General features: G+C 42.2%; 1 protein-coding gene across 1 annotated transcript in view; it reads right to left on the bottom strand.

The window, feature by feature from the left end:
• Positions 1-8301: 8301 nt before the first annotated feature.
• glra4a (glycine receptor, alpha 4a) overlaps positions 8302-26613 on the bottom strand; it is a gene marked incomplete at its 5' end in the record, with an annotated part of 55282 nt that continues 36970 nt past the window's right edge. The window contains 3 exons of the mRNA XM_081381912.1: positions 8302-10007; positions 14276-14425; positions 26198-26412. Of these exons, the coding sequence (XP_081238038.1) occupies positions 9714-10007; positions 14276-14425; positions 26198-26412 (659 nt within the window). The 3' untranslated portion in view covers positions 8302-9713. The remainder of the gene's footprint in view (positions 10008-14275; positions 14426-26197; positions 26413-26613) is intronic.

Here is a 26613-nt window from a genome sequence, read left to right as displayed (position 1 = left end):
GCCAGTTTCACAGACAGGGCTGATTAAACCAGGATTAGACCTAAGTTCAGTTAAGACATTTAAGTAACTTTTATAAACATGCCTTTGAAAGAAACATTCGTCTTGAGACAAAACAATGGCACTGACATTTTTTAAGATATGTCAGTGCAAGTTGCTTTTAGTTAAAACAGCTCAAACAGGCATTTTAATCTTGCACTAGTTTAAAGCCTTGTGTGTGTAACCAGGGGAAGTAAATCAGGCAATCCAAACAGACAGTGAACATGAGAAACAGAGGAACTTTTAGGTGACAAACTCAAATACAAACAGGTGTGCTGTAATTAATGAGTAACCATGGCGATAAACTGGTGGCGGGAAACTAAGAGAACAAAGGAAAACTAAATGACAAAGCCAGACACAACAGGAATTGAACGCAATGAAAATGAACCCAAAACAGTGCATAATTGTGCCAATTGTCCGTTAAAAAGAAAAAAAACTCTATTCACATAATATGCAATACAATAATGTGTACGTGAAATGTTTGGCGTATGAGCTAAATAACCCATTATTGCATAGATTTGCACAGCATATAGGACAAAAAGTCAACAAATAATTTAGTGCTTTCACTATGTTTCTGAAATGCCTCAGTGAATGTGCATTAATGTGCAAAAATACATTATTTTAAAACCCTTATATTGCATAAATGATTCAGTCTTTTATGTGGACTCTAGACCATTTGTAAACATCACATTTCAACGTTATATCTACCTGCAACTGAAATGCAATGTTGTGAAATGTTGTAAAACCGTTTTATGAATGCTGAAGTGATTCTGAAATGTATTTCTATTGAGTTGATAAAAACTGTATATCACAAACAGTGGTCTAAATCTCCAAACTGTCTCTGTTGTTGGTTTCTGCTTATTACCTAGAGCTTGGGTATTGATTATGTGCTGAAAAGCTCTGGAGATTCCCACAACAATCTGAGCAAAAAGTATCTGTCTGTTACTGAAGAAACAAGCAGAGAGAATATAACAAGTGGTCATTAATATGCTGCAGATGGCATTCTGAGAATTCCAATGTGATATTTAGCAGAAGGACTTGCCCCTTTTTAATTGCTATGGAGAAAGTGACCTTTTTATTTATCACTATCCTGTTCTCTGTGGAGCCAGTGGGGCAGCACAGAGGTTTTTCCTCCGACAGACCTGAATTTTTTTTTTTTTTTTTTTTTCTAGCTTTCTAGACACACTGACACTTGAATTTAAGCATGCAACATTACTTTGGACCCTGCAACAGGATGTCACACTCAAGGACCTTTGGTCACAACATATGAAAATAAAAATAAACAGAAAACAATTCTAGATTTCTTTCTAGAATTTTTATATTTAAGTGGACTTAAAATATTTATATATTTTTCTGTTTCTCTATTTCTTATTTTCTTTTAAATACATTTTATCCATTTGTTTATTTGATCCATTTTTAAAATAATTTGTTCTTGAAATTAAAGTTGCCTTGTAGGCTGACATGACATAAAACAACCAAATACCCCGACCCCCCCCCCCCCCCCCCCAAAAAAAAAAACATGAAATGTGAAATTACGCCATATATGCTGCAACAATGCAAACCATGCAGCTTTGAATTTATATTGAGCCACAAGGTCAATCTGTGATGTTCAGATCCTCCATTGGTCAAATTTCATTTCGCCATACACATTTTGCAGGTCACCAAACGTCTTTGATCCATAGCATGTGCTTCTTTCTATGTGCTTGAATTCAAATGCATGAGAACAGAAGTGAATAGAGCGCGAAGTGTAGCGTGACTGCACATTTATAGTGAATGGCTGATAGATAGCAGCCGTGTTGGGACCAGTGTGTTTAGCCCCTTTGTGTGTGTGTGTGTGTGTGTGTGTGTGTGTGTGTGTGTGTGTGTGTGTGTGTGTGTGTGTGCGCCAGTTGTCATGGTGACAGACGGCTAGTGATGTCGGCTTGTTGTGTAGTACTGTGTGTGTTACGGGAAGGTCCTGGCCTCACTACGGCAATGGTAAGAACTGTAAAGCTATTGCACTTTAACCCGACCGCCTCTGAATCAGGAACATCCACCTCCCTCTCTCCACAGAAAGTCATTATTTCTCATCTCACACTGCTGACCTGCAGCACTGATTCAGTGTCAACATGGCGAAGGAATAGCACACAGGTTGTCCTTCTCCAGCTGTCTCCAAGGTATTAAAGTGTGAAAGATGTCTAATGGGTGGGGAGAAAGAACAAGGAGAAGAAATCCTCTGTTTAGCCTGAATGCGTAAGAAGAGGTGAGGAGTGAGGCACAATAAAACAAAGTAAAAGGGAGAATTAAAAGATTTCTTTCACGTCAAAATGAGGTTTCTTCTCACCATAAAAACGCACTATATAATTAGTCCATACGTTAAGTTTTTTTGAAGCCTCATGATAGGTTTGTGTGAGAAACAGCATGTAGTTATTCACTGATAATCTTTCCCTCCAGCTCTTTAATCAAATATGCCAGTATGGCACAAATTGGACGATTCATGTTATTGGTCTCCACCAATATTTTGTATTTTATTTTTTTGGAGCTTGACAGCCTGTGGTTACAATGAACTTTAGTTTGTTTTTCAGAAGATTTTTTTTTAAATATTTAAAATATGTTTTAACTGGCATGACAGTGAGTAATTAACTACAGGTTTTTCAGGTTTTTGTCTTCTCTCTTTTCTTGAAGCTTTGCTCCAGTTTTCTGTCAGCTAACACACAGCTGATTTGCAGAAGATGCTTTCTTACTGGATATAAAAAGGGGTCTCTCTCTACAGAAATGCACTAGGCGAAGCAATTAAAAAAATTGCCAGAGCCTCTTACCACACTAACCACTGTATGATTTCCTATCATTTTCTCAGTTAGCTCACCTCAGGCAGTTCCGTTTAAAACCATTAACACAGTCAGAGAGAAAATCAGAAGTGACACAAAAAAGTGGGAGAGATGGTGAATGGGAGGAGAGAAGCGAAGTTTATGAGATTTTTTTTATAGTTTATAATTTTTTTTGACTATGCAAACATTAAATGAGTTTTACCGGATTCAGTGAGTCATGAACTTGTATTTTCTTGTTGGATCTGGCAGGTTTGTTCAGGATGTGCTTATCCAGGTCTAGATGAAGTCGTGGCTGGTGTAACTGTATAAGTTTTGATGGCTGTTTTAATGAATGGTTCACACAAAATGCTGATTCATTCAGAAATGAAACACCACTATTGTGTTTTGTTTGGAAATGTGTAAATGTGTCTTTCTGCTGTGGTTTTTGTTTGGAACTCTTTTCACCGGCAGAGCAAAGCAGACTGAGTAAAGGCCTGTTCACAAGGACAATAATGACACTATAACATTTTTGATCATTCTAATTCTGTGAGAATAGGGAAGTCCACACCACAAACAACTATAACACAGCGGAACGGTATTGTTAGAATCACTTTTTTTTCCAGCTGATGAACTATAGAAACATTGACAGCCAATTAGAATCCACCCGACTTTGAAAACATGAACATTTAAAGCAACAGACGACACGACTGCAGCCTGCACCTATAATAAACAGAACGTTAAACATTATCATTCTTGGCTTGAACAGGCCTCAACTGGCGATATTGAGTATAAAATATATAATTTGAGTAATATATCCATATTGAGTAATATTGAGTAAAATGTAGGCTAATTATTAACTTCATGTTTATTAAACTGTTATAAACTTGTGCTGTAATTGGTGTCTGTGTCATATATATTTGGGAACACAGCACTTGCTTGTGAGCTAATCAAAGATCTGCTTTTCTCTAATTCTAAATGAGCCTGAATAAAACTCAGGCTTCAGTGAAAGGTACTGTAGTGTTAAAGCAAGACCTCAAGCATGTGAGTAATTCTAGCTGAATGATTGAAAGAGTTGCTGCAGCGAGGAGCTGGGAGGGTGGTAAAACTGCGCAAGTCTGTTCCCCATCCCTCCTCTCTTCATCCACCTTTCATTTTAAGAGCCCAGTGTGCTTTAAAAATCTATATTCTATATCAAATATTGTCTCATCGTGACCTCCGGGCTCCATCAATTAAATGGGCTTTTAAAGCACCCACCCTGGGGTTGGCTTTGACAGATGGGTGGCTGGGCAGGAGGAAAATACTTTCCTCTTTGTGTACTTGATTTCGGAGAACACTTGAAGCATACCTAGCCTCCAAAATTTGTTTTCATCTCGGTAATGGTATACGTCTCTCTCCCCTGCAGACATGACTTGGCTCAAATAGTAAATGTGAGAGGAGGGCAGAAACGGGAGACTTTTAATCAAACTCACTACAATTTCTCTTTTACAGCATTTTTTTTTACAGACTATGATGTTTTTTAATATAAGTGATAACATGCATGACTGAACTTTGTATATGTCGTAAATGCAAGTCAAAGCCTGTTGCTTTAATGTAGATGTGACATTCACTGGGAAATAGATCTTGACAGGAGGCTTTACAAGGCTGTCAGGGGACATCTTAAGACAGAGTATCAGAGAAATAGGATCACTCCACACTACACCCAAAGGCAAAGAAAGCCAGTGACATGACCATATGAAAGATACATTTCAGTCCATCCATGACAAGCCTGCTCATATAGAACATTTCACTTCACACACCTCAAAATGCTACTCATAACGCATCACATAAAGCATTCAGACATTTAACAAAAGCGTAAATGTTTCCTGAATTACAAATAATGCACTGTATTGTATTTTAAATAAATGGTTTAATTATTTTAATGTATAATAATTAGGATACTTCTCACAGTTGCTGCAATGATGCAATGCATTTTTCAAATAGTGCAACAGTTTGCTACTTGAAGTGATCAATGATTTGATGATTTTTTGATCGGTCATTGTATTTCCTGTGCCACCAATATGTGTTTGAATGTGTCATTGTCCTACTGAATGATGACCATTTTGTCAATATAACTGCAGCATGTTTGCTTGCAGTATTTATATGTATTTATCTATTATTGTTCCCTCTATATTTTTTCTGCTACTCTTTCAAAGTAGCTGCTAGTTTCTCTGAGGCATCTTTCTCAAGATTTTGGTTTGAAAATTCTTTTTAAAAGCAGTGTATATGTGGTTTGATATGGTCTTCACTTACTGATAATTGGATAGATATTGTGGCATCTCAACATTTGAATGGTCTTTTGTACCCTTTCTCCAATTTGTGAATTTACTGCATTTTATCTATATAACTTTCAAAGTCGTTGATTAGATTCAATGATGTTGCCTTAACTGTGTATTTTATTCAGAAAATGTGGTAATTTGAACGATACACAGATTGTGTGTGCATGTGTGAGTTTCAGGGCCAATGCTTCTTACAAATATTTCTTCTTCATCTGTGTTTTTTTTTTAAGCATCACAATGGATTTGAAAAGAACACATTACAGTATGGCCCAAAAGTCTTTTTTAATTTAACAAAGATTATTTTAGAAATTAGATAATATATCAGCATAACAATTAGAATTGTTAGAATGTAACTAAATTAACATCAGATGTCTCAAATGTCACTTAGATTTGCTTGATTAGTGACTGTTTAAACTCGATACTATTCCCATCCCAGTTTTTACATTTTTGTGTATCCTTTTAGTATATCATTCAAAAGATGTTAATACTTTTTTCAGCCATGAAACATTAAATTGATCAAAAGTGACAGTGAAGACTTTTAAAAGTCTATTTCAAATAAATGCATCTATTGATCAAAGAATCCTGAAAAATATCACGTTTTCCACATAAATATTAAGCGGCAGAACTGTTTTCAGTACTGATAATAATAAGAAATGTTTCATGTGACACTAAAGACCGATTCAGCGTTGCCTTCATAGAAATATATTTTAAAATGTATAAGTTATTTTAAATTGTAATAACATTTCACAATATTACTGTTTTTACTTGATCAAATACATGCCTTTGTGAGCATTAGTTTCTTTCAGAAACAGTAAAAAAAATAATAGAAGAATATACAGCCTCTTACCAACTTTTGAATGCTAGTGTATGTCCAAGGGAGTTGTTGTGTAAGCATGTGAGGTTCTCTTAAGGATAGTTATGAATATTTAGTGTCAATAACAGAGTTAAACCTCCCTTGAATTTGATTTAGCCGAACATGTGAATGAGAAAGTGTTTCCAACATTAGGCTATTACTTTCCCCAAGGCTCTATTAACATTTTACTCGGATGTTGATTATTCCCTTGGGTTGGTGCAAGGACAGGTCCAGGATAAGATTTGAGCCTCCCATTCATCACACCAACAGACCCGCCCACTTCCCATGTTATTGAGTGCTTACATGAAGATGAACAATAAATGCAAAGACCTCAGTTGCTCTCCAGAGAATATGACTAATGCGTTTGTCTTGTGCTTTGTGGTGATTTACACAGAATTCTTCTGGGAGAGAGTGAGAGAAACAAACTATCGAATTATTTATTTGTGGCTTCAGTTTATTCATAACATTTTTGAATCAATAAATGCAGAGGAATATTGTTTTATTGATTTCTCTCAGGGATGCGCTTGAATGCATGTCTCTCTGTTTTTCTGTCTCTCTTTCTCTTTTATCCATCTCTCATTTCCACACACATATTCCACATGCCCAGATCAGATACACACATTTGTAAAAGTAAATGTTGTGGGGATATGGGTGTAATGATGTTAGCTCATGAATCCTTGGTGCTTATTGAGGGGAAGGGCCACGGAGCAATCTCATGGGAGGCGTCTGTGCGATTTCCTCTGTGATTGAAATCCATTAGAAGTTCCTGTATCTGTGATACAGGCAGCATTGGCGGAGATACACTGATCGAGGGGAGGGCAGGCGGAGTGTCGTTGTATGCTATAAATCACAGTCCTATTTTGTGTTTGTCAGTCATGGGCTGCAGATTTAGAAAATCTTCTTAAATCCTACAAAGGCACAGTTTGCCCCCTAAAACCAAACCAAAGACCTCCATGTAACAGAAGGGTTGCGTCTTTCTTTCTTTCTTTCTTTCTTTCTTTCTTTCTTTCTTTCTTTCTTTCTTTCTTTCTTTCTTTCTTTCTTTCTTTCTTTCTTTCTTTCTTTCTTTCTTTCTTTCTTTCTTTCTTTCTTTCTTTCTTTCTTTCTCTCTCTCTCTCTCTCTCATTCTATCCTTCATGGTCTGTGCAGACCTTCTCAGAGGCAGTAAATGCAGTATCCCACTGTGTTCACTCAAAAAGCCTCTCATGGAAAATGCACATTGTGAGATACAATAGCCAATCTTTCTGACATTTGCCAATTGCCCCCAGATTTCCTCTTGGCAAAAAATCTACTTAAACTGTCAAGCATGTGTGCCGGGCTTAAGCGAATATGTCAAGCCACCGCATTCGCTCAAATTGAGAAAACCTAAACTGTCCAAGTCTAGCTGCTGTTTGAGTGGGGTGTTGGTTTGTATTCGAATAAAAAAAACACATTCCCATCATCGCTTTCACTTATTTGAAATGAGCGGAGGCTGAAATCTTGACAGCAACGCATTCTAGCTTGATTGGACTCTTACATCTTCATAGTTAGTGCGGAGCTGGATGGACTAGGAAGATTGGTTTTCTGCACATATGTATACTGTAAAGTCAAGTGAACTGCACAATATGCATGATCTCACTGGCTATGTTACCGTTCAACTGTATTTACTGACAGTTGATTTAGGAGAGACTCTTCAATTGTCCTGTTCATACAACATTTTATGTCTGTATAAACAAATACCTAAAGGGGATTTTTACATGCTTGTGACTTAACCATAGTGACAGTGGCTTCAATAATTCCAGAAGGTTATATCATAATTTAAACAAAGTTATATAAACAAATTCAACTAATGAGTCAATCAACTAAGGCACGAGTCTAGGAAAGTAAATATGGTGTTTTTAGATGTGACTTGAACTGTTTCTGATAGCAGTTTTAAATAGCAGATTTATTAAGATTAATTTTTAGTGTTTTTTTTGGTCATTCGGGTATGTGGGACTATGTGTTCGAGGGCAATTGGCTCCGACTGGTTTTGCTTTTTTAGAGTTGGAATTGAATGCAGCTGATGAATAACCTTAAGGTCATGAAAATGTAACAGAAGTAGAGACAGATCTTTTCTTCCATATGGTGCATACATCTGAGTGTACATCCGAGTGATCAAAAAAGTAGAGCGTGGACTTGGTTTTATCCATCAGTTGTTGATTGAATGGAGGATGATCTAGCTTGCAGTCGATTGTAAGAAAGGAGCTGGTTAAAATGGTTGTAGAAGTTCCACAAATACGCCACCAGAGAAAAGTCTGTTTTGCTGGATTTTTCTTTTTCTTTTTTTGAAACATGCATGGGTGAATCATTCTGTTGGTTGTGGTAGAAACCAGGGTTAATCTGTTAACAAATGCATGACATTAATCTGCATCTACCATTTCCTGCACTAAGCATTTTGTTTCCCTCTCCGCAGGGCGCAGGCTCGTCTGTACATATGCTCACTCACCCTTGAGAGACAATCTTACAGAAGACTAGATTAGTTACTCCTCAGACAAAGGGCTGTGTGCAGAGGTTGATGGCCTTAATTCATTGTCATTAGCAAAGAACGCATAGTCCTTTTCAAACTCATTAGCTGATAAAAAACACCTTGTGATTCCCATTAAAATCCTCATCCGTCCTTCTTCAGCACAAAGGCTTTTCTCCTTCACCATGCATCTCTGCACATCCTCCAACGGCTCCCTGGACAGGACAATAAACGACGGCTTTTATGTTTGACTGAGGGACACATTTGGGGCTAGCAATAATAAAGAATGGCTGTGATGCATGATACATGCCTCTGTTTGTTGACAATTAAAGCCTAGCGCTGCCAGGGTGACAGAGCGCCACAAATCATCCGTTTCTTTCGAGCATTAGTTTAAACGATTTAACACATGATGGAATGATTTAGATATTTAAGTTTTCCAAATAGCATGAATAATGTCAATGAAAAATAACAGAAAAATGAGTTTGTAATACATCAATCCTGTAAAAATTTAACAGATTTAACAACCAGAGTACCTATTTTTGTGCTTTTGTGTAATTTTGTGCACCAAAGTACAAAACAACTCTGACCTCCTGGTAGAATATCCATTTATTCAAATTCAAAAGACAAAAAGAAATACACATTTGTGCTGTCTGCAGTCTGTGAACAACTCTGCATATATACACTTTATACAGTCATATATATTTATAATCTCATTATTTAGTAAAACAGTACACCATTCCCCTGTAACTGTACCCATGAATAATAAATCCCAATCCTCCCCTTCACAGCCCATTAGTTTGGCATTTTAAGATGTAAAAAACACATTTGTTTTGAGGTTTTCAAAAACATTCATTCAAGGATGCGCCTTGTGGTAAAATTCAAGTGAACGTTTTCTATCCAACCCAGAATCTTTCAGCCAATAACTCAAATGGAGCCTACAAAATAAGGGCAATAGCACTGGCTATTAGTGCAATCCACTCGAATGAAGATGTGAAAGAGAGGAGAGCCAAGTCCCCAACAGCAGCATTTGCATCTACGAGCCCCTTTCGCTCTAAGTGGGCACTTTAAATTCCAGAAGTCACACCTGAGCACATGGTTTTAGCACTGACGGCATTTCTCGAGTGAATATGCCTTTAAAATACACTTCTAGTGTGAGTATGACAGGTGGTTTTGTTTAAAATTAGGAGATATAAGGAAAGAAAAAAAGCCGTAATATGAACAAGTGGCATAACCAGGAGCGATTACAGGTTGGCGTGGATGTCCTCGTGTCGCAGCACTTTGTAGGTGATCCAGTAGAAGACGTTGAATATGAGGAAGCTGAGAGGAAATACTGCTCTGGATATGGTATCGATTCGCTTGGCTCGGTCCACAAACCGCTTCCGGATGGCGTCTCCGTCGTACAGCACTTGCACTGGGGGTGGTGGGGCGAACACGGTGGACGCCTCCACAGTTGTCCCATCTTTAGCTTGTAAGCAATGGCCCAGTCCGTACCCACGGAAGTAAAAGCCACGGCTTTCTCGAACAATCTCTTCCTCCTTTAACAGAAGAAAAGCATTCTTAGTGTTTTTAGTGCCAGGCATCAAAGAAAATTTCACATACTGGCTGGTTGAGTTTTTTTAGAGAGGGGGGGAGGGGGTAGTTATACTGAACTGTAGATATGTAAAAAGTCAAATGTCAAGTGTATGTACATTAAATCAAGATTTAATTATGAAGCAAAATGACAAAAGATTTTAAGTCTTGTTTTGTAAGTGACAATATGCTTATAAAAAGAAAAAAAATCTGCCAGTAGGGTAAATGTATTTTTCATACCTCATTTAGCAGATTTGTTTTTTGTTTTAAGCATAAACTCACTTAATTTTGATACATTTCTTAATATTTTGTCATTTTTCAAGTAAATGAATCTTGATTTAGGAACGTTTAGATATTCATATTAGGAAACATGAAAAAATTAGTGAGTAAATCACTTTTTGCAGTGTAGTTTTTCCTTTTTTTTTTTTCGGTGCCAAAAAAGTCATTATGTAGTTATTTCATGACAATTTCCCTCCCTCTGTCTGACGCTAGAATGAAACGGACTGTTTTGAACAATTACTTGAAAGTTAAAGGATTCTGCATTTTTCTCTCTTTCCTCCATCCATACTATGTTACCAACCATGTTTGATGTTGTTGTTCGATGTCAGTTGTATATCTGCCGGCAAGACAGAATGCGCTCAACATAATGGAACAAAACACAAATACATCAAGATGTTTAATTTTGTCCTTTTTTTTTTTTTTGCAGTTGAACGGTTTTTAATTTGACACAGCATCATGATTTTTTTAAATGACAATTTAAAAATAAGGGAAGATGGACGCAAGAGTGCTTCCTGCACGGTTTCCTGACAATAAAGAAGACTGTATGTTCTTTAGTATTCTACTTGGTCTACTTTTCCACATGTAGCACTTTGGCCTAGTTCTTGCCTCTAATGCCAAATAAATTAGTCATTTGAATCAGTTTATCTGTCAATCTTTGACAAATTACCCCTTTCCTCGAGAGGATAAGAAGATTAAGTTCTCGTTTAGTTCTTCATTAAATCCTCTGCTTGCACCTAAAAACAATCCAGTCAATCACATGCCTAGGACTAATGATGTGTTTGGTTAAAGATAAAGACACCATTTAAAGTGAGTTTAAAGTCACCTATGAACACAGTTTGGGTCAGTGCTTACCTTATTAATCATGGCCAGGCCGTGTCCAGACTCAGAGTCTGAGTCTAGCGTGTAAAAAGAACTCTGCTGCAAAAACGTTTCAGTATGAAACAAGTCAGTTCAATTTGTATGAGGACTGAGGGGTGAATACTACACAATGAGGGTCACTCAACATGGCCACAAGAAAAGAAACCATACTGGGTGGAGGTATAAGCACACTTGAGCAATACTCTGTGCATTTATGTATTTAGCTATTGGCTATTATTAATCATTTAAAAATGAGCTTAAATACATATATGCTGAATTTCCAACAAAATTTCATGGCAATTCATGATATTTTACGTTGATGGCTAATTTGTGTGAATTCGTCCATTTTTGTATGATCTGCTTATGCCCCAGTGACGGGTATGTTTAGGGGTGGGGTTAGTGGTGGATCTTCATGCTTACTTTTTTCTACTTATCATATGTTTTTGTACAATTCACATTGCATGAATTCATATGAAATCGCCACTTTGTAACAATTACATTTCCGTGAGATCATGTTGGAATTTGGTGTTATTTAAATCGCTGTACACATTTAAGGGGTATGAAAAATATGTGAATACTAATGTCCCGTTTTACATCTGGCATTTCTAATCAAGTGGTCACATGAGACGCATTGCTATAAGGAATAAACGACAATTGTAAGCGGTTCACTTATGAAGTGTATTCATACCAGCTGTGAACTGGGCCAGTAGGACGGAGGGGGTTCTGGGTTTATGGGACTCAAGTGTTTGCCCGTGGGCAAACAAGATGGGGGACACAGATGTGTTTTTTTACCCTGGCACAGGTGTTGCAGTGCTGGTTGGGTTTGCTGTTGCTGTTCCCAGGGAGCTTGTTCACTCTCCACAGTGAGTCAAAGCTTCCTGCAGGTTGCCTGGCTCGAACCTCCATCCAGGAAGAATGAAATGTTTTGTTTCTTAGTTCCTCGTATATAACAGTTTGGAACATCTGTCTTTTTCTTTCCCTAAATTAACTTCTGGGGATCAATAGAGCACATCCATCCATCTATCCATCAATCTGTCATTCTTATGTATCTTGCACAGTTCAGTGCACTTTCAACCATAACATTTCTAGGCAGGCTGAGCAGACTCATTTTCATTAATATTGGCAAGTGTGTAAAAACTTCAACGAGAATTTAACAGCTATCAAGCCGCTGCTCTCCAACACCATCCACGTTGCTAGGCAACACTGCTTATGAGTGTACACTTGTTTGCAGGTTGATGAGGGACACTCCAATAAAGTGCACACACTCAAGCTAAATCCGTCCGTCACAGCAAAACTTGATAAAGTCCCAAGACAAGAGGATAATGTTCATGCTGATGTTTAAATCAGACACAAATAGCTTATAACTGGGTCACAATGGTTAACTAATCGACTAGTTGTCCAAGATCTGGGATAACTTGATCTAGATTTTTAGATTTCCGTGGTGGTGCTTTAGCTGTTAATCAGTTTGCATCCCCTTTAAAGTACAGCTACAGGCTTACACAGTTGGAGAGACGTATTTTACCATTGTGGCACATTTTGTCCTTTTTTTGTTTGTTTGTGATGTTTTTTAGGACGTGTGCCAAGTTAAAAATAAAGTTAAACTTTTAAAAATGCATCGAGGCACCTCCAGTCTGTTCCATTTCATTGTGCTCCAACTAGATGTTTTTGAACGCAGCAACGCTCATTGTGGTTATTGTTAACTAAAACAATTAAAATTGTTACGAAAATAAAATATGAATATTAGATGAAAAACTTAAACAGAAATCAATAATGTTGCCTTGGCAACTAACTGAAATAAAAGAGTACTAAAATTACTAAAACTAAAAAAAAAAAAAAAAAAAAAAAATTAAAACCAAAATAGAACAAGATATTCTATAAAAATAGAATATATATGTATGTGTATATGTATATATGTAAATGGAAAAAAGTACATACAAATATTAAAGCTGATTCAAAATATCAAATAATATATTAGTATAAATAATACTAAAATAACACTGGCAATGTGTCTTATTTAAACCCCCCTAAGCAATGCATCCCATGAATCTGAAACCAGTGTAATTAAACAGGGCTATCTTACATCCAATAGGTTAACTAGTCAATTGGTAATTTTGAAAATATGTCCCTAAAACAGGCCCAATCCTCTCAGCACCCATTTGTTAGTGTTTTCTTGAGCAGGAAAATGTGGCCTAATTTGTCTATAGTGTTATTAAGGCAGGATGAAGCCAAGGATTTGTTGTATTGATTATCCTGGCCAGTAGTTGGTCCATCAGCCTAACAGCTCTCTCAGCCAGTGACCCATGCATCGATACCACCCAGATTGATCGTTCAGACCAGGGACTTTCTTGGCGGGAGAGAATAGGACAAAGAGTAATAGCCGCCAAGATCTCCGAGGCAGGAGGGGGAGAACTCGCTCATTCTTAAAAGGAGTTATTCTCATTTTTCTCTCATTATTGATTCAGATTCAAAGAACACACTCGTAAATCTCCAGCACTGTGAGCTTGGACAGCAAGTGCTTTTGTACAAGCCCGGAAAGTGCCCTAGATGTTTTAGCCAACAGTTTTAAATGTGATTGTTGGGCTTTGACATTTACTAGTCAATGATTTTATATTGCAGTATTTATAGAAATTACATTTAAAATCTGTTAAACACATTTCATGTGTTAAGAGTGATTTGACTCTCCGAAGCCCTGGGGGCATTTTCTAAGCTTTTCGTTTAGAAGCTTCTTTTTAGCATTTCGGGCAGTGTCTGTGATCTCGGATCAGGAAGCAGGTTGTTGGCCTTTGGAAATTGGCTGTAGCGAGGCTTTACAAGGTGGCACAAATGGTGGGCTCAGCACATGGGACTGCTCACTATGGAAACAGGCTGATCTGAATTCCCCCACATGAAATGTGACAGCCAGCTGTAGTGTGGCCGTTGCCAGTATTTGGATGTGGCTGAGCACAATGAGAAGAGATGCGAGTTAAAGTGTAATCCAGGGTGACAGAACAGCCTGCATTTGTTTGTGTGTGTGTGTGTGTGTGTGTGTGTGTGTGTGTGTGTGTGTGTGTGTGTGTGTGTGTGTGTGTGTGCATGCGAGTGTGTTCATCGCACTTACTATTCTCTGCCTTCGCTGCTTCTTGCGCAGCCTGATGAATTCTTTGTGTTGCCTTGAGACGAAGTTGACTGCTGCGTACTCCAACAATGCAGCAAACACGAACAGCAGACAAACGGCCATCCAGATGTCAATGGCCTTCACGTAGGACACCTGGGATGCACAAGGTCAGAGCAACGTCAATAGATAATCAATAATGGCTTTGCTAGGAATAATGAGGTTGTGTTGACTTTGGACACATACTTTTCATTAGCCAATCAAAACACCATATTTTACATAGGGCATTAGGGCTACATCTGAAGACGACATTATATTAATATTAATTTTAATTCAAATAGGACAAATTTTAATTAATTTTTAATTAATTAATCAAATTTTAATTAATATTAATATTAATTCAAATATTATATTTGAATTAATATTTAAAATCTCTTACATTTATAAACAAGTAGGCTAAATATAGGCAAAATAGGCAATTTCATCATTTAAAACGTGGTCTGTGCAAGTATGCAATTAAGTTTAAACAAGTTTAATTTACATTTAGTTTGTTTAACATGTAAAACAACTCTGTGTTATTATTTCTCAGTAGGTCGCCTTGTTCTGCACGTGCACGTTGACTACGTCTGACCTGACAGGAGTGGCGGGTTTCCCGTGTTTTTTCCTGATGTGGGTTAGGGTTCACAAACGTCCACAAACAGTGAACATTCATTAACACCGAAAGCGTTCAAAAACGCGAGGCGCAGCACGGCGGGATTTTTTTTTTATTATTATTATTTAAATTCTAACGTTTTTAAACTTGGTGTCTTGAAAACGCGCCGCCCATGCGCCAGACGACGAAAAATACCTACTGCATGTTTACATGTGTGTTACATGTGTGAACCAGCTAGGAGTCATAATTTATATATTTTTTTCTAGTTCTTATAACCTACAGGAATCATGTAAGTGACCGTTTTTGATTCAAAGTAATCAAAAGTAAGCAATGCATTGTTGTAGCCTACATTTAAGTTAATCGGAATAAAGTTGAAAGAATACTCCAAATCATAATTGCAACCAGTCACATGTTTATTAGACCTATTTAAACCTATTTATGTTCACCTGAAAATGAAAATTCGGTTTTCATTCACCCGTATTGTTTTAAACGTGTAAGTTATGACTAATTCACAAAATGTAATGTAAAAGAGTAATCCTGTCCTCTCAGGCTGCCAAACACCAAAATGACCCCAAAAAGCGCCATAAAAGGATTATAAAAGTACTTTATATGACTCAATTAAGTTATCTGAAGCCATAATATAGCTTTATGTGAACAGTTTGCAAGCACCCTTTTTAAGCGAACAGGTGAATAGGGTAACATTTTTAACTAGCAGATATTACCAAGAAACTTTCCCAGTTGATTACCTACATTAAGATGAGAAAAAAATGTATTACAAGTTCTCTTACGAGAGGTTCTCTCGTATTGCGTAAGTAGCTTTCGCATCGGGAAAGTCTTCTTTCTTCGAGATCTGAAGCCAAAAAATTATCCTTAATTTTGTATTCATTGTCAACGCAGTGCAGCAGCCGACAGACCTAGGCAGGCTAAATAAGCGTGCTCATTGGCTGCTCGGCTGCAACTGCTTAAGCCTATCGGTGAGCGCTCTGAACGCGGCAACCAATGAGGGCGCTTCGCGCCCTCCACACCCTTCTAACCGTCAGAATGGGCGTGGCCAGCGTGTATATATTCAGCGCTCACAGGCTAAAATTCTGATTTTCTTGTCTTCAGCGACGCTCTTCGCATCGCTGGATCTTGAGAGCCGCCGCCGTTGAAACCAGCGACCAGCAAGCTTAGGACAGCGCCTGAGGAAGCCGGCCGTCTTCGCCGCCTTCAGCCATCCGTGCCTGCTACGCTATCCGGCGACATATCCTTTACATTATTACTGTTTCTGTGTGTACTCTAAAAGAGCACGAGGCGTTTTTGTAAAAACGCCTCGTTTTTGCGGCTCGTGCCGCGCCCCGCTCAGCAACGGAGACCGCCACCTCTGCGCTCTCCGCCTGGGCCGCGGGCACGCCGCCACCGCACTCTCCGAGTGCGAAGAGCTTTCAATGTCGACCCTGCGGGCTCGACTTGAAGCTTTCGACCAAGCTGTCGCTCCGCCTGTTCCTGCCGGGCCGCGCAATAAGAAGCGCCGCTCGCAGCGACCACCGGAGACTGTTGTGACTGAGGAGCTCGCCGGAACCTCTCCCTCGAGCTCTCTCTCGCCCTCTCCCTCCCGGCCGCTCTACCGCCGGCTCTGCCCGCGCCGCCGCCGCGTCAGGAGATGAGGCGAATGTGATAGATACCCGTACTCTCCCTCTGTTCGAGCCGTGCAATACGCCGCTCACAAGGGATGGCAGAAGCGGACGGTCTCGGAGCGAGTTTCCTCTCCCTCTGTTCGAGCCGTGCAATACGCCGCTCACGAGGGATGGCAGGAGCGGACGGTCTCGGAGCGAGTTTCCTCTCCCTCTGTTCGAGCCGCGCAAACTGAGCCGCTCACGAGGGATGGCAGAAGCGGACGGTCTCGGAGCGAGTTTCCTCTCCTTCTGTTCGAGCCGTGCAATACGCCGCTCACGAGGGATGGCAGGAGCGGACGGTCTCGGAGCGAGTTTCCTCTCCCTCTGTTCGAGCCGCGCAAACTGCGCCGCTCACAAGGGATGGCAGGAGCGGACGGTCTGAGCTCTCTTTACGTTACAAGAAAGCTACTCCGTCCTCGCGCGTCACTGGTGAAAGGGGAACAGAGTGTTTTCGTCCCGCCGTGGCCTGGACTATAGCCTCCATTCTCACACATTTCTCAGTCCCCTCTTAAGTTCAGGCGACTGGAATTGTTACTATTGCAGTATACGAGCCTGTTATAAATACACGCTCGCCTGCAAGCAAACACCGTCACAAGACATGATACTAATGTATTTTCCCCTGTGGCTCAGTGGCGGAATCCTAGACTGTCAAGCTAGAGGCCGGGGTTCGGTCCCCGCTCTCGCGGCAGTTAAAGTTTATGCTGTTCGCTTCTCCGAGCTCGCGGCCAGTTTTTCTTACATACAGAAAACAAGCCCGCTCTCTCCCTCGTTGGGCCGCGCAGATTGCGCCGTTCAAGGGATGACAAAGCGGACGGTCACGAGCAGCGTTCAGCGTGCGCGCCTCACTCACCGGCGAAAAGAGAAGAGAGTGTGTTAGTCTCGCTACGGCTGGACAACCGCCAATTCTCACACATTTCTCAGTCCCCTCTTAAGTTCAGGCGACTGGAAATATTACTATTGCAGTAAACGAGCCTGTTTTAAACACACGCTCGCCTGCAAACGAACGCCGACGCGACACATGAGGTCGCATTTTATATGCTCGCGCTAACTGAAAGCCTATGTGATTCCCCTGTGGCTCAGTGGCAGAATCATACGCTTTCATGCGAGAGACCCGCGTTCGATCCCAGCTCTCGGGGAAAATAAAATTTATGCTGCTTGCTTCTCCGAGCTCGCGGCCAGTCTTTCTTACTTACAGAAAGCGAACCCGCCCCTCGCACCACACCTTCTCAGGGTGCTCGAGTATTTTTTGAGCGTCTAAACACGAGAGAAGAAAAGACGGTTAAATCCCGCAGCCCTGCGGCTGGACCACCGTCGAAGCTTAACGCTCTGTCAGTCCCCGTTGCCACGGCTACTGCAGCTGTTTACCCCGCAGTCAACGAGCCGGTATCTACCCGCTCGCCTGCGCGCATCCGCCGTTCTCACGGCAACCCAGAAAAATGTCAAAAGAGCATAATGTCTGGTTGCACGGCTGACGCCGTATGTGTTTCTAGTACAGTGAATGTGCCCACGTTCTGTGCTCACCCCTGTACACAAGCACTATACATCCCGTGTCTCTCACAGAGCCCACTCTCATGAAGCAGGCAAAAGCCGCTTTAGTGTTAAAAGTAGGTCACGTGTCCACTTCTCCGTGCCCACACCTACTCACTGCCCGCTCTGTCACACGGCCTCGCACGACCGGTCATGTTTTAAATGTGAGTCCTGTGCCCGCCCTCGAGCGCTCACACATACATTTTCGCGCCTCACACTATATGTTCCCCGTCCAAAGCCACCGGGACACTGTGTGTAAAACGGCCAGCTATCGCTACGTGCGATCCGCCGTATCTAACCACCAAGAGCGCGCGCGCCGCGCCCGCCCCTGAATGTAACTCCTGTGCCCGCCCTCGAGCGCTCACACATACTAACGAACATTTTCGCCCCGACGCCGCCATCGCGCGTCGCGCCTCACACTTTATGTTCCCCGTCTAAAGCCACCGGGACACTGTGTGTAAAACGGCCAGCTATCGCTGCGTGCGATCTGCCGTATCTAAGCACCAAGAGCACGCGCGCCGCGCCCGCCCCTCCGTTTCGAGCTCTCGAGCCCGCGATGCGCGGCGATCGGAGCCCGGAGGCCATTCTGCCCCTGGCTGCACACGCAAAAGCGTGGGAAACTATTCCAGGCGCATCAGAACGGGTGCTAAGCACAGTAAAACAGGGCTATACTCTGCAGTTCGCTCGCCGCCCTCCGCGCTTTCAAGCGCGTATCGAGACCAGAGTGAATGGGGAAGTAGCACATCTACTTCGAGCAGAAATAGCTACACTTCTGTGCAAAAGGGCTATGGAACCGGTTTCCCCTTCCATGAGCGAGTCGGGCTTTTACAGCCGTTATTTCCTCGTTCCCAAGAAGGACGGTGCACTCAGACCAATTTTGGATCTGAGACGTTTGAACGAGGCTCTTATGAGAAGACCGTTCAAAATGCTCACAACCAGACAAATTCTCGCGCAAATTCGCCCGAGGGACAGGTTTATATCTCTCGATCTAAAAGACGCGTGCTTTTCAGATCCTGATAATACCCCGTCACAGGCCATTCTTGAGATTCGCCTTCGACGGTCAGGTATATCAGTACACGGCCCGCCTGTCGACACAGCGCGCGCGCTGCATTCGACGCCTGGCCGCGTCCCTCCGGCCGGGCAGCACCGTACCTCTCAAAACATTTCAGAGGCTACTGGGTTGTATGGCCTCAGCCGCAGCAGTGCTTCGGCTGGGTCTTTTACGAATGCGCCCGCTACAATGCTGGCTGAATGCCCGAGTGCCTCACAGAGCATGGGCTTCCGGCGGTATTCGCATCAGAGTGACTCAGAGCTGCGTTTCAGCTCTGAAGCCCTGGTTAGCGGCCGACTGGTACCAGCGGGGAGTGACAATGGAAGCTATCTCACACCGCAAAATTATCTCGACGGACGCTTCCACCTCAGGCTGGGGCGCTCTGTTCGAGGGCAAACCGGCTTTTGGCCTATGGTCAGACCGGGAAAAATGCCTCCACATAAACTGTTTGGAGATGATAGCGGTCGAGAACGCGCTCAGGCGCTTCCTCCCATTCATACGGGATCACCATGTGCTAGTCCGCTCGGACAACATGTCCGTGGTATCCTATGTGAACCGACAGGGCGGTGTCAGATCCAGGAATCTGTGCAGGCTGACAGAACGCCTTCTCGTGTGGGCTTACCGCTCGCTGCGCTCGCTGAAAGCCGCACACGTACCGGGCCACCTGAATGTCGGTCCAGACAGACTGTCCAGGGACAACATTCCCCCGGGAGAATGGTCTCTGCACCTCCAGACAGTCCAGTTTCTCTGGCGCCTATTCGGCAGAGCGGAAATCGACCTCTTTGCGTCGAAAGACAATGTTCAATGCCTGAAGTTTTATTTGAAGAGCGAGGACGCGCTGTCCCAGACATGGCCCAGCCTCCCGCTGTATGCTTTTCCTCCGATCTCCCTGTTGCCACAGGTCATTTCGAGGATCAGAGAAACGCACCACTCAGTGCTGCTTATAGCCCCGCGATGGGAAAACCAAACTTGGTACCCAGAGCTAGTGAGGCTGTCGCACTCACCCCCGTGGCCGATCCCGGTGAGAAAGGATCTCCTCTCCCAAGCCGCTGGATCGATCTGGCATCCCCATCCAGAGCGCTGGTCGCTGCATGCATGGGTGATCAACGGATACCCGTTGACCTGTCAGAAGGGGTCGTGAACACGATCACACAGTCGAGAGCCCCCTCCACGAGACGGCTCTATGCGTCTAAATGGTCGGTGTTTTCTAAATGGTGCGCTACTCAAAACCTGGATCCGCGCACATGCGGGGTCCCGCGGGTGCTCTCCTTCTTACAAGAGCTGTTGGAAAAGGGCAGATCTCCTTCCACGCTCAAAGTATATGTAGCCGCTATTACAGCGTTCGCTGAGACGACGCGCAGCCGGGCAATGGGAAGGAATGAGCTCATTATCCGCTTCCTCAGAGGAGCTAGACGGATGAATCCCCCGCGGCCCCCCTCGGTTCCCTCGTGGGATCTGTCCTTGGTCCTGGCGGCCCTAAAGGCTTTTCCCTTTGAACCGCTTGAATCCGCGGATCTAAAGTATCTGTCGCTTAAAACCGTTTTTCTGATAGCTCTGTCTTCAGTCAAACGAGTGGGTGATTTGCACGCGCTATCTGTTAGCCCTGCATGTCTCGAGTTCGGGCCGAATGACTCGAAAGTCATTCTCAGACCGAGGCACGGTTACATCCCCAAAGCGATTGGAACCCTGTTTAGGGCACAAGTTATTTCCCTCTCGGCTCTGCCAGCATCCGATAGTGGGGACAGTGATAACCTCCTATGCCCTGTCCGGGCGCTGAGAGTTTACATCACGCGCTCCGCCGCTTTCAGGCGTTCAAAGCAGCTCTTTGTTTCCTTCGGCGGACGCACCAAAGGTCTTGCCGCCTCGAAGCAGAGCTTGTCCAGGTGGATAGTGGACGCGATAGCAGCAGCTTATGCCTCCAAACACCTGCAGTGCCCTCTGGGCATCAGAGCCCATTCCACTAGAGGCATGGCCTCGTCGTGGGCCTGGTCCAGCGGAATTTCTATCCACGACATTTGTATGGCGGCGAGCTGGGCCTCCCCGTCAACATTCGTGAGGTTTTATAACCTGGAAGTTCCTGCCCTACAGGCAAAAATATTGTCAGTACAAGTGACATGTATGCTCTGCCCAGCTCCCGTGTGCAGACTACGTTCATATGCTGGCGCTATTCTGGTAACTACTCAGGGTGAAGTGTTTGACTCAGACCGGCTGATCCGCTCTGTTTCCTATTTCCCGTTACGCGCTGTTATCGGTGCTGGCCCGCGCTGCTGGCCGCCCGCATTATTCTCTGCCGCGCGGGAATTTTTCTCTTCATGTGAGACCGACTATGTCGTTTTCTCCTACCCTTATGAGTGCTTATGTACTGTATGGGCTCGCTCCGCCGGCCCTACTGTTTGTACTGTTATGTTTATAGACCGGCCGCGCCGCTCTATTTCATATGCTGCATGAAGTGCATGTACTGCGCTGGCCCGTCTCTCCGTCCGGCCACATTTCCCAGCAGAGTGTTTTCCCCGGTTCCCCTGGGATTCATGGGCTGGATGCTCGGCGCACACGGCGTTGACAAAGGGTTCCCGATGCGTAAGCTACTTACGCAATACGAGAGAACCTCTCGTAAGAGAACGTACTCGGTTACTAATGTAACCTCGGTTCTCTCTAGAAGAGGGAACGAGTATTGCGTAACCTGCCGTGTCGCGCCACGAGCTTTTGCGCTTCAGACTGCGAAAACCAGAATTTTAGCCTGTGAGCGCTGAATATATACACGCTGGCCACGCCCATTCTGACGGTTAGAAGGGTGTGGAGGGCGCGAAGCGCCCTCATTGGTTGCCGCGTTCAGAGCGCTCACCGATAGGCTTAAGCAGTTGCAGCCGAGCAGCCAATGAGCACGCTTATTTAGCCTGCCTAGGTCTGTCGGCTGCTGCACTGCGTTGACAATGAATACAAAATTAAGGATAATTTTTTGGCTTCAGATCTCGAAGAAAGAAGACTTTCCCGATGCGTAAGCTACTTACGCAATACTCGTTCCCTCTTCTAGAGAGAACCGAGGTTACATTAGTAACCGAGTACGTTTTCTGTAATTTCATCTTTAAAGCTACACTGTGTGATATTTTCCCCCATCTAGCGGTGAAATTGTATATGACTAACTTAACGTACCCAGTGAATATTCCTTTCAATTTCAAGGGCGTTTTAACTCCTACGGTGGCCGTATTATTCCAAGATTAACATGGCTTCCAGTTCGACTTCGTCCAATTGCGCCTTTAAAACTATCACCTGTTATCCGTCGCAGCACAGATTTATGTTACAAGGTAGACAATACTTTTTCACCATTGACGTGAGGAAAAGTAACGCAAGTTATACTAGAGGTCGTTCTGGCGTTATGCACAACCATGCTATGGTTAGACAAGCAACTATAAAACTTCGAATTTACATAAATCTACGGTGGCCGAGAAGGGTCACAACACAAACAAACGCCACAACAACTACATGCAGAAAACACCTCCAAATTCAGAAAACACATGCAAACGCCACAACAACTACATATTCAGAAAACACCTCCAAATTCAGAAAACGTACGCTGCAAATATTCACAGCACGAGCAAATAGGGAAACGAACTGCAAACTGCAAAGACACAACGGAAATGTTTCCGGGGGGGGGGGGGGGGGCATAATCAGTGACGGCTACAAGAGGTAAGTGTTTCCCCGTCTACAGCCTTATTAGACATTCTCTGGTGTTTCTCTTTTATTATGACAGACTTGTCGATGTGCTCTGATACCGAAGTGGTTTTGTGTGTTTTCAACATATTAAGTTATTGTCCCCATAACGTATTAGTCCACGCAGATAATTGTTAAACGTTCTGCCAACGTTGTTAGCTGGAAACTAGCTGGCTAGCTCGCTTCTGGTCACTAAATAGATGCATTACCGGCGTTTGTACATTGTTGTCCTGATATCTGAACTATTTATTTATTTTTCAGATTGAAATGTTCTGTCCGTTTTGTGCTGCAAACCACTTCGGTATCAGAGCACATCGACAAGTCTGTCATAATAAAAGAGAAACACCAGAGAATGTCTAATAAGGCCATAGACGGGCTCTGGAAACACTTACCTCTTGTAGCCGTCACTGATTATGGCCCCCCTGGAAACATTTCCGTTGTGTCTTTGCAGTTTGCAGTTTGTTTCCCTATTTGCTCGTGCTGTGAATATTTGCAGCATACGTGATGTGAAATCGACGAAGTTGTTTTCTGAATATGTAGTTGTTGTGCCGTTTGTATGTGTTTTCTGAATTTGGAGGTGTTTTCTGAATATGTAGTTGTTGTGGCGTTTGCATGTGTTTTCTGAATTTGGAGGTGTTTTCTGAATATGTAGTTGTTGTGGCGTTTGTTTGTGTTGTGACCCTTCTCGGCCACCGTACAAATAGGCTGGATTACCTGCCGAGAAGAAAGCAGGCAACTTCGGCATCCGTTTCAAAATCTTTGCTCCTCATGAGCTCTTTCCATCTGGGAAAAGTTACTCCAATATTGACTTTGGTCTGGCTGATTTGCCTTTTGCGTTGACGTTTTAATTCTCTCTTTCGCTTCCTTGGTGACTCTGCTACATGTCCTCGAAAATAGGCATGATCCTCCATCACCAATCTTTCAAATCTGCCGGCAGTCGCGAGTAATCTCCCCCTCGCATTTGTCACGGTGTCACTGAGTGTAAAGCGCGAAAGGTGAATTTACAGGTATGTCCCTCTTTGGCTAATGTAGTTTCAAGATGGAGGGGCAACATGGTGACCGGCATTCGAACCCCTCACCCGTATGTACTTTCAGTGGCAGATTATAAACTTACGAGAATACTTTATTACTTGAAAGAAGTAGCACATATATTTTTGAATGATTTTTTTTTTTTTTTCGAAGAATCAACAAAAAATATTACACAGTGTAGCTTTAAATATGCAAAATAGGCAATACCTAATTAAATATGCGCTAATTTGCATATATTTAAAAAAACTAAATCTGAGTATTGGATAAAGCCAGGTTCAAAATGATTTTTTTCATTGTGTTCACATATTAGATTGGAAAAAAAAATTACAGAGGGATTTATGGATATCTACTTTTGTTATCCTGTAAATCAGAATATTAATAGCCTTAAAAAATTATTTTCGCCATGTTTTTTGGAATAAAATATTATATAAATCAGGCTAGGAATAATATATTTACAAATAACTCTATAAATGTCTTCATAATATAACTAGGTACAAGACTGTAAAGTTTGGTGTATATGGATGCTACTGAAGTGGAGATTTCGGACTTGGAGTTTGAGAGAAAGGTCATTTTGAGAAAACATCTTTTATTTAAAGATTTATCATCAGCCAATGAGATTGCGCATTCAGCAGCCCTTTTACTCAGAGATTGGTTGCTGATAAAAAGGCCATAAAATGACCATAGTTGGATCCGACAGCATTGTACAGGAGAGAGAGAGCTTTGTGTGTGTGTGTGATGACAGGGTGCCGGCAGTGATCGCGGAGCAGCATGTTGATTAAGAACACCAACTTTTGTTGAATTTATGAGAAATCTACAGACGCAAACAGACAAAGTGTAGTAAAATAAAGACCTAAATGTGTATTTCAGACTTTTTTTCACCACAAGTCTGAAAGAAGACATGTTATTGAAGACAAATATCCAAAAATCTCACAATTGACCAGTAAAACAAAAACTATGTTTTTGCCTGCCGTGTCTCGCCTTAAACCTAAAATGACAAATGGGACACCCTACGGTCTCGTAGACAGCCATTGTAAGTCCACAAGACCTTAAGTGCATATGAAGTGTGTCATTTGGGACAGGGCCCATGAGACTGTAGGTGTCCCATGTCAATTTAGGTGTCAGAAGGTTGCTTGCAACCGCCCCCTTTGTGGCCGATATGCGCCCTTGCTGCGCACTTTTGCTGAGCCCGCACTGAAGCAAGCTCTGCAGCAGACTTCTTCCGGACAGTCAAAGCTGTTACGTCACGAAAGTGTGGACTCGTAGGAAGACCCCGAGTGCTTAGGATGCCATTTTAGACAGGGCCGGGCGAGGGAGGTTTATTTGGACAGGTCCTCAACCCCTTGATTTTGACCGATTGAGCGAGTCTATGTACACTTCAGGCAGATCCATAGACCACAATGCAACACGATTGTGATGTCACAGCAGATAATGCTTAATTTACCCCCACCCCACACAATTGTAGTGTATGATATTGGAGTTATTTTGACATTTAACCGCATAATACTTGTAGCTACCTTAAGCTGACTGGTTTTTTTTTACACTGTCATAATGTATTGTATTGTTACCATTTTTGTTTGTGTAATTTTTTGTATTTTCTCCAACAGCACAAGCATACAGACCTATAGAATGGAGCGTAAAACAAATTCATAAGGAAAAAAACGGCAGATTCCTGTGATCAAGGGCTTAGAGTGTTCCATTGAACACATTGCAAGGGTTCCGCCAGTAGTGGATACTCGTGCAACGTATGCAATAACGTACATCTGAGTAAACAAGGCGGAGAGAAGATGGCGAGGGAAGGGCATAAAAGAATGGACAAAAATGCGTTCCCAAAAGCATTGTAAGCCTAAGTATAGATCGTAGAGCCATTGCCACCAATTGTCTCTGTGATCAACTTAGCTCACAGCGATGCTTTTAAAAAACGCAGTGCTGATCTAATAGTAGTCTGATTTCTGATTAATGTCAAATCTGAAATTATAATTTGGCAACAGATTACTGAGGACAGTAAATACAGTTGCACCCCCCCCCCTACATTTTTTATTATTCAAAATTCATTCATTTTTTAGCGAACAAATCTTTAAACAGAAGCAAGTGCTTTTCCAGATCTTTAAACAGAAGCAAGTGCTCTTCGACATCCTTTTAATAGTTAAAATAGTCACTAATAAAATAGGCAAGCTTATTCTCACCTCTCTCGGCTCTCGTGTTCATTGATTGTCTCATTATTTCACACATTATCCAATAAGTGTACTGGTTTCTGAAATGTTTCTTTTTTTTTCTCTCTTAGTACTGAGTCATTTTGGTTATGTTACCTTGGGTAGAGAGGCTCGTGAGCCGGAGCTCTGGGTAGTCATGGTCAGCACAGTGGTGATACCCAAGCCTACCCGAGCAGGGGCAGCATCCATGTTGATCCAGAAAGACACCCAAGACAGAATGACAATCAGCAGGCTGGGGATGTACATCTGAATGAGATAGTAGCCCATCTGTCTCTCTAAGTGAAACTTCACCTCAATACAGGTGAATTTACCTGGGAGAACACAAAGAGTTTCATAGGTAAGTAACTATGTATAGCAACTTGTAATGTATTGTATTGTATTGACATATCGCTGGTTTATGTAGGGGCAACACCATACATGCATTTAAAAATTCATTAGAGGGCCTTGAAATCAATTCTGTTTGCGACAGTGTACAGTATATGATGATTTTTTTTATATAGAATATTATTTGA

The sequence above is a fragment of the Scardinius erythrophthalmus genome (assembly GCF_964197995.2).
Source record: "Scardinius erythrophthalmus genome assembly, chromosome: 13".
In the NCBI taxonomy this organism is placed as follows: domain Eukaryota; kingdom Metazoa; phylum Chordata; class Actinopteri; order Cypriniformes; family Leuciscidae; genus Scardinius; species Scardinius erythrophthalmus.
This window is presented reverse-complemented; position numbering and strand designations above follow the sequence as displayed.